The following is a 9,394-nucleotide window of genomic DNA, read 5'->3' as shown; positions in this document are numbered from 1 at the left end:
AAAAACAAAAAAAAAAAAAAAAAAAACAAAAAAAAAAAAAAAAAAAAAAAAAAAAAGCCTGACACTGAGCAAAACTGTCCAATACACCTGGTTCATGACCAATGGGAGAAGCTGTTTTGCTTGACTATGCACATTCATTTCAAGGGTTTTGTTTTTTCTTTTCTTTTCTTCCTAGCAAGAGAAGGGAAGGGGGAAAAAAGTGCTTGTTAGTTGCCAAAAATAAAATTAAATTTTAATGTAAAATTTTTTTTTAATTTTTGGTTTTTTTAACCTAAAAAATTTTTAAAAAGCTGAGTCAATGTGAGCAAAGAGAGATAATGTCTAAATTATGGGAAAATTTAGGATTAGGGTTAGAAACTGGGGAATATAAATCACAATGAATGCACTGATCCCTACTCAAAATGAGCTTACATTGTAATGACAGAGGCAATTAATACATAGAATAACATGTACAGCACAAATACAAATGAATAAATACGAGGTAATTTTGAGAAGGCAGGTAGCAGCAGTTGGGGAGATGAGGAAAGGCTTTTCTGCAGAAGGTGGGGCTTTAGCTGTATCTTAAAGGAAAAGATGGGCTCTATGAGCAGAGGATCTATGGCAGGGCTTCTTAATCTGGGGTCTGTGAACTTAAAAAAATATTTTTTGACAATCGTATTTCAGTGTAATTGGTTTCTTTTATCATCTTTTATATTTTAGGCATAAAAAAAAACCCCATTATTCTGAAAAGGGGCCCAGGAAATAATAAAAGTTAAAAACTCCTGCTACTTGTGTAAGGGAATGTTGTGCGTGTGGAACAACATGAAGACCAGCTTGTCTAGCCTAGAGAGCAGATACCCAAGGGGAATAATAAATAAGGCTTGAAAGGTAGATTTTGAAAGGCTTTCCATGGCAAAGAGAAGAAGTCTGTAGGTTACTGAGTCGCAGAGTGATCTGTTCAGATCTGTGCTTGAGGAATATCCCTTTGGCAGCTCAATGGAGAAAATGGAGAGATCTGAGGCAGGGAGACCAATGAGGAGGCTAGCGCAACAGTCTAGTTGTGAGACGGTAGGTGTGTGAAGAGAGAGAAGAGGTCACATGCCAGAGATAGAGAGGTAAAATTGACAAGACTTGGAAAAACTGATCATATAATATGGCTATTGAGGGAGAGTGAGGAATTGAGGATGAGTCCTAGGTTGCAAAACTGAGTGACTGGAAGTTCAGAAGAGGGATAGATTTGGGGGAAGAGATTACGGGTTTAGTCTGGGGCATGTCATGGGTAGTCATATATTGAAAATGAGACAGATGGAGGACCAGTGAACTGCGAGGCCTCTTCAAAGTATTCAAAGACCTTAGGAAAGTCTCTTAAAATTTAAGAAAAACCAAAGACAAGAGCAACTAGGTGGCACGGTGGATAGACTGCTGGGCCTGGAGTCAGGAAGACTAATCTTCATAAGTTCAAATTTGGCCTCAGACCCTTACTAGCCGTGTGACCCTGGGCAAGTCACTTAACCCTGTTTGCCTCAGTTTCCTTATCTGGAAAATGAGCTGGAGAAGGAAATGGCAAACCTCCAGGGGTGGAAGTTTGACCTGAGAGAAGTGCAAATACCTCCAGGCCAACTTTTCAGAATCAATAAACAACAAGCCCTGTGGTCGGCCTGGGTTGGGAGGCAGCCTGGTCTCATGAACTTTCACCTCATGAACAGTGTGGGGGTATTACGGCTAAGCAGGAGAAGAATGAAGGACTTCTACTATCGAGGGATAATAATAAACACAGTTGTGCTGACCAGGAGAGGTCCCGGGCTTCAGTTGAGGGGAAAAGGAGTTAGCACATGCCTAGCGAGCATGGTAACAGAGGGACGGGGACCCTGCTGGCTGTAGGCACTTGCAGGAGAGCATAGTCCCTGGTTTTAGTTCCAGCGCAGAGAGGACAGTTATAGTTTGCAGCCACCAGAGGGACCACAAGGAGTAAGAGTGTTTGCAGGACAGCGTGGCTGGGGGCCCTAGTAGTGGCTTAGGAGTGGAGAGGTGTACCCAAAGTTGGGCCCTGGGATAGAGCTCAGAAAATAACAGTAAGAAGGACATGTGGTTTGGGGCATTATTCACCACACCTTGGGACTAGAACTTGATTATAATGATAAGCTGCTGAAAACAAAATAAAAATAAAAATGAGTAAAAGAGAAAGAACCCAACCAGATAGCTACTATGGGGATAGAGAAGATATGGGTTCATATTCAGAGGAATATAGCAGAGCTAAAAAAAATTACTCTTTTTTCAATGAGAAACATCAAATTGTCACATGCCCAAAGAGAGATCTTGAAAGAACTTAAAAAGGACTTTAAAAATCAAATAAGAGATTAAGGAAAAATTAGAAAAAAAATAAGAGCAATCCAAGAAAATTATGAAAAGAGTCAATCAACTGGAAATAGAGAATCAAAAACTTAAGAAAGAAAATAATTCCTTGAAAACTATAAAGACACCAAGAAATAATAAAACAAAATCAAAAGAATGAAAAAGTAGAAAAGAATGTGAAACACGTCATCAGAAAAACAACTGATACTGGAGAACAGACCAAGGAGGGACAATATCAGAACAGTTGGACTACCTGAAAGTTACAATCAAAAAATGAATCTCGACACAGTATTACAAGAAATTATTAAGGAAGATTGCCCTTCAGTTCTAGAACAAGAAGGTAAAGCAGAAATAGAAAAAAAAATCCACCAATCACCACTTGAAAGAGATCCCAGGAAGAAAACTCACAGAATATCATAGCAAAGTTTCAAAGCTCCCAGGTTAAGGAGAAAATATTGCACGCAACAAGAAAAAAAAAAACAATTTAAACATTGCAGAGCTATAATCAGGATTACACAATACCTAGCAGCTACTATGTCAAAGGAGTGTAGGTCTTGGAACACTATTCTGTAGAGGAAAAGAGTTGGGGTTATGGCGAAGGATAACTTAACCCAGCAAAGTTAAGTTTAATCCCGAATGGAAAAAAAATGGGTATTTAACAAACTGAAAGACTTTCAGGTATTTGTGACAAAAAGAGCAGAACTTAATGGAAAATTTGACATATGAGATCCAGGAGAAATATAAGGTAAGCATTAAAGACTAATTATAAGGGACTCAATAAGGTCAAATTGTTACTTTTTATATGTGAAAATGTTATTGGTACTCTTATGACTGTCATCATCATTTGAGTAGTTTTAAAAAAAGGTTTGGCCTGAGCTGTGTATGATTGGGTGATTCTAAGAAAGTAAAACTATGCAGGGAGAGATTAAAAGGAGTAATTATCTCATACAAATGAGGCATGAAAGGAAGAACTGACAGAGAAGCAAATGGGGTAGGAGGGCTGGTAGTGCTGGAACCTTATTCTCATCAGAAATGGGTTAAAGAAGGAACAATGTATACATCTAGATAGGTATAAAAGTCTTCTAAATCTAGAAAGAAATAAGAGAGCAAGGGGGTATATAGTAGAGACTTTTAGAAGGGTGTGTAGATTAAGAATTAGGAAGGGGAGGAGACATGGGAGAAACTCTTAGAAAGATAAATAAAGGTGGAGGTGGGGGCAGAGGATAAGGGAAGAGAGGTGGGTAGATTAAGGAATAAGAGGGCAAAGTAGCAGATGAAGAGGGATAGGGTAAATAGGGTAAGGATAGTTAGGAAAAATAGGATACAGGGAAATACATACGTAATTATAACTTAGAATGTGAATGGGATGAATTTACCCATAAACAGAAACGGAGAGCAGAATGGATTAAAAATCTGAATTCAACAATATGTTGATTTCAGGAAACACAGTAAAAATGAGAGATATACACAGTGATAAAATAAAGGGCTGGAGAAGAATTTATTTTGTAAAATAGGCAGGTGTAATAACTATGATAACAAAATGAAAGCTAAAACAGATTTAATTAAAAGAGAAAAATAGGGAAACTACACTATGTGTTACCATTATTATTCAATGTTGTTTTAGGCCATTTAAAATAACTGACATAAAAATAAAACAAAATATCTTGAGAGTATACTTGCCAAAACAGGCACAGGAATGACATGAAACATAAAACGCTCTTTATACAAATAAAGTTAGATTTAAAATTGGAGAAATATTCATTGTTCATGGGTAGGAAAGTCAATGTAACAAAAAATGACAATTTTACCTAATCAATCTATTCAAAGCCATCCCAATTACTAAAAAGTATTTTACTGAATTATAAAAAAATAACAAAATTTATTTGAAAGAACAAAAGGTCAAGAATTTCGAAGAAACTAAGGGAAAAAATGTAAAGGAAGGAGATTCAGATCTATTAGACTTTAAACTATATTATAAGGTGAGAACATTATTGAAGTGTAAAATTGACAATTTCTATTATTCTAAACTAAAATATTTTCTATAAATAAAACCAGTGGAGTCAAGATTAGAAGGAAAGCAGAAAATTGGAAAAAAAAACTTTCATAGACAATCTGTTAGAAAGGATATGATTGTGTTGGAATACTGCTGTAATATAAGAAATGATGAGCTAGTTGATTTAGAAAAACATGGAAAGACTTGGACTTATGAAGGAAGATGCTATCCACCTTCAGAGAAAGAGATGACAAATAGAAATATGCAGAGTATGGTCTTACATATATGTATAGGTGTGTGTATAGGTATACCTATGTATATGTTTACAGACCTGTATGTATATGTATGTAAAAAAGACAATAATACCACAGGTTTGGGAAAGATAGTTGTAATTAGCATTTGTAGAGAGTGTAGCAATAGGGATAAAATCACAGATCCAAAGTTATTACAATTACATTGTCTTTGGGGTTTTAACTACAGGTTTATAATAACTTTACCTGGGAATCTTGCACAACAGGGATAGCCCTTAAGATAAAATGTATTATATATGACATTGACTTATTTCTTGTGAAGGCAATGGTAGAGCATGTTCTGTTTTAAAAAAATCATCACAGATCCAAAGTCAAGTCAACAAGCATTTATTAAGTACCTACTGTGTGCCTGAATATTATACCTTATCTTTTAGGCTTTATGTAAAGTATAAGTATCCAAGAAATGACTCACATTGCAAATCCTGTTTAATCATGATAGCATCTACAGGAATGTAATACTGGCTTATTTCTTTTTTACAACAAAAACATTTTGACCCTGAAATGCTAGTTCAGACAGTGTTGCTAGGGTTCAAATAAGAAATAGGGAAGCAGAATGGTGAGGTATCAGGAAGATCTGAGTCCAAATCCAGACTAGCTGCATGGCCTTGGGTAAATAACTTCACCGCTGTCTGCCTCGGTTTCCTCAATGGTAACATGGGGATAATAACAGCATCCCAAGGTTGTCGTGAGGATCAAATGAGATAATATTGTAAAGCACTTAGCACAGTGCTGGCACACAGTGGGCACTATATAAATGCTAGCTATGATTATTATCATTATAAGAAGCTAGAGGTCTTCGCATTATTATTCAAATTCTTTGCTAGTGACTATGATCTTGCCTGAATTTAGGGAAGCTGGTCCTGGACAAAAGACACAGCTGATAGGTTAGGCTCATATTTGAAGCATGAAGTGTAGCCAATTTGGTCACTACCATTACTCTAGCTGCTAAATGGATATTCCTAAAGCAAGGGTCTGACTGAACACATTGATTTTCATACACAAGGAGCTTCAGTGACTTCCAACGGCCCTAGGACCAAATACAAACTTCTGCTTAGCAGGGTGAATCCCTCATAATCTGGCTCTAGCCTACCTTTCTCAACTGACCGTACCTACTTCCCTTCACGAAGTCCAGGCTCTGGCCCAGGCAGCCGCTTGCTGTGGTCCACATACAACATTCCACGTTCCTGTCCCTGTGCTCTGGTGAGGCTGTCCCTCTTGTCATCCTGGAGTGCTCTCCCTCCTAAATTTCACCTCCTGGAACCTGTAGCTCCCTTCAAAGCGTGACTCCAGCGCCACTTCGTACACAAGCCTTCCCCCCAGTTTTTAGTTGTCTCTGTTCTGTTCCCTCCCCTCTCCTGCACAAATTATGGATTTACTCCTCTATGTTCATGTTAGCCTGCCCCATCCCCAGTAGAAAGGAAACTCCTGCAGGACTGGGGCTGATGCATCTTTTTTATATTCCCAGTGACCAGGACAGTGCCTGGCACATAGTAGGCACTTAATAAATGCTTGTTGACTTTCTGAATTCTATGCCTTCCAGTTGCTGTTGCATGGCTTTCCCACCTTAACTCCCAAACTTCTTTAACAAGTTTTCCTCCCACCTTCACCTGGCTTCTGCCCCCATTCATCCCCCTGCTCTTTCAGAGGCTTGCAAGACACCTCCTGGTCGGTCACCAAATGCAAAGGTCTCTCCTCCAGTGCCCCATTTCTCCCGCATCTGATGACACCGATGCCCACTCCCTACACCTGCATAGGCTGAATCTCTCCCCAGGCTGCAGACACTCCTCCTTTCAGTGCTCGTCTGACTCCTCCCATTCTTCACACGTGGGGAGCGAAAGTGAACTTTGCCACTCACCCAGAGGCGCAGGGCTCCACGGGCACCTCCTCCCACAACATTCCTCGCCTTCTCCAGGGCACCGTCCGCCGTGCCTGAAGGGGGAGGGGAGGGCACTCCCAGAAGAGGGAATCCCTCCTCACCAGTTTTTCCTAGCATCGAGCCTCTTTCCCACTTGCCCACGCTTCTGAGTTCCCTGACCTCTAGGGACCTTCCAATTCTAAATCGATAAAGCCTGACCAGGCTTCAGCCCCAGAGACATAACTAGGGCCTGGAAGTGCCTCGAGGCTGGGTTTCTTGCCCCCGGTCTAGTTCTCTTACAGCTACTGGCCGGCACCAAGCAGGTGCTAAACAAACAAACTCAGGGTGGCTGGAAACCAACCCACACCTAGCGCCTTAAGGTTTTCAGCAACCCCGTTAAATGGGGACTGTTATTAGACCCATTCTGCGGGTGAGAACACTGAGTCGGATAGGGTCAGTGATTCGCGCAGGGGTCTGAAGCGGGGTCTCCGCGGCTCCATCCACGCAGGCACGCGGACACCCACAGGCCCTCAAGTCCGCCTGCCTCCCACGCCTCAGCCCTTCCCCCCGCCCCGGGGCCGGCGCGTCTTACCCGCCGCGTAGGTGCGGGCCGCGGGCAACCGGGGGCAGAGGCGGAGCAGGGCAGGCCCGCGGAGCAGCAGCGTGGACAGAGCGGCCATAGCGCACATATGCCCCCAAACACGGTCACGGTCTCGATGCGGAATCTGCCTCTCCCACTAGAGGATTCTGGACCGTGACTCCGCCCCCCGTCTCTTACCCAGACCAATCAGGGGCCGGATCGAGAACCGCCCCCCTCAATGGCATCGCGAGATTTCCCTCAAGCCTGGAGGAGGGGCAGGAGGAGGGAGGCGGGTTAGCCAGCCCCTCCCTCTTGGCAAAGGTGCGGGCTCCCTGGCTTGGCACTGTCAGGGGCTGAGGTCCCCGGATAGGGCGAGATCTGGACCCGGTTCTAAAGCTGCCAGGGGCCTCCGAGGCGCCGCTCCAGACCCCTTATTTTACAGACAAGGGAACCGAGCCCCAGAGACGGGGAACAACTGTTCTAGGTCACCCTGCTGGGAAACTAGCAGAGATGGGATTTGGACCAGGTCCTTCCGACTTGCCCAACTCGGCACGCGTTAGAATTCAGATGACCTAATGTCCTGTGCAGTGCACCTGGCCTGGCCTGTGATGCCCCGGGGCAAAGTGCGCAAGACGCTGGAGTTTTCCAAAGTCAGAGTAAATACCTCTGTCCGTAGACTTCAAAATGAGAGAGGGGAAAACATGTGATGTCTTTCCTCCCTTCCTCTTTTCCTTCCTTCCTTCCTTCCTTCCTCCCTCCCTCCTTTCCTCCCCTCCCTCTCTCCATTCATTCCTTCCTTCCTTCCTTCCTTTCTTTCTTCCTTCCATCCTTCCTTCCTCTCCTTCCTGCCTTTCTGCTTTCCTCCATCCCTTCCTCCCTGCATTCTTTCTTTCCCTCCTCCATTCCTTTCCAGAAGTTGGTATGTTAACATAGAGGCAATAGGGAATCATTAGAGTTTCTTGAGCAGGAGAGTGACTTAGTTAAATGTGTCCTTTAGGAACATCAATTTGGCAACATGTGGAGGATGAATGAATGAATCAAAAAGCCTTTATTAAATGCTTACTACTTATGTGTAAACCAGTGGGGATATAAATTAAAAAGTAAGGCAATCTCCACTCTCAAGGAACTCATTCTAAAAGAGCAATACAAGACAATACAGAGCTTTGGGGACGAAAACTCAATATTTAACAACAGCTGCTGAGAAAACTGGAAAACAGTATGGCAGAAACTAGGTATAAATCAACATTTCACACTGTATGCTAAGATAAGGTCAAAGTAGGTACATGATTTTGACGAAAAGGGTGATACCATAAGCAAGTTAGGGGAGCATAAAATAGTTTGCCTGCCAGATTTGTGGATAAGGGAAGAATTTAAAACCAAACAAAAGATAGAAAGCATTATAAAATGTGAAATGGATAATTTTGATTATATTAAATCTAAAAGTGTTTGCACAAACAAAACTAATGCAACTGAAATTACAAGGGAAGCAGAAAACTGGGAAATTTTTTTACAGCAAGTATCTCTGATAAAGGATTCATTTCTCAAATATATAGAGAACTGAGCCAAATTTGTAAGAATACAAGTTATTCCCCAATTGATAAATGGTCAGAAGATATAGTCAGGCAGTTTTCAAACAAAGAAATCAAAGCTATCCATAGTCACATAAAAAATGCTCTAAGCCACTAGTGATTAGAGAAATGCAAATTAAAACAGCTCTGAGGTGGCACCTACATCTATCAGAAATGACAAATGCTGGAGGGATGAGGAAAAATAGGTACACTTATTAACTGCTGGTGGAGTTGTGAACTGGTCCAAACATTCTGGGAAACAATTTGGAACTATGCCCAAAGGGCATACCTTTTGATCCAGCAATACCACTATTAAGTCTGTATCTTGAAGAGATAAAAGAAAAAAGGAAAGGGACCTATATGCACAAAAATATTTACAATAGCTCTTTTTGTGGAGGCTAAGAATTGGAAATTGAGGGGATGCCCATCAGTTGGGAATGGCTGAACAAGTTGTGATGTATGATTGTAATGGAATTCTATTGTGCTATAAGAAATGACAAGCAGGATGATTTCAGAAAAACCTGGAAATACTTACATGAAATGATGCAGAGTGAAGTGAGCAGAACTAGAAAAACATTGTTCACAGTAACAGCAATATTGTATGATGAACAACTGTGAATGACTTAGCTATTCTCAGCAGTATAATGATCCAAGATAATCTAATCTCAAAGATCTCATGATGAAAAATGCCAACTGCCTCTAGAGGAAGAACTGATAGTGTCTGAATACAGACCAAAATGTATCATTTTCTTTTTC

General features: G+C 41.3%; 1 protein-coding gene across 1 annotated transcript in view; it reads right to left on the bottom strand.

Moving 5' to 3' along the window:
• Positions 1 to 7,231, bottom strand: part of ECHS1 (enoyl-CoA hydratase, short chain 1) — a 21,900-nt gene extending 14,669 nt beyond the window's left edge. Inside the window, exon 1 of the mRNA XM_027846369.1 lies at positions 7,083 to 7,231. Within this exon, the coding sequence (XP_027702170.1) occupies positions 7,083 to 7,179 (97 nt within the window). The 5' untranslated portion in view covers positions 7,180 to 7,231. The remainder of the gene's footprint in view (positions 1 to 7,082) is intronic.
• Positions 7,232 to 9,394: the final 2,163 nt, after the last annotated feature.

The sequence above is a fragment of the Vombatus ursinus genome, unplaced genomic scaffold, assembly GCF_900497805.2.
Source record: "Vombatus ursinus unplaced genomic scaffold, bare-nosed wombat genome assembly UNPS02015129.1, whole genome shotgun sequence".
NCBI classification, from domain to species: domain Eukaryota; kingdom Metazoa; phylum Chordata; class Mammalia; order Diprotodontia; family Vombatidae; genus Vombatus; species Vombatus ursinus.
Note: the sequence above shows the minus strand (reverse complement) of the source record. Positions and strands in the feature narration are given on the sequence as shown.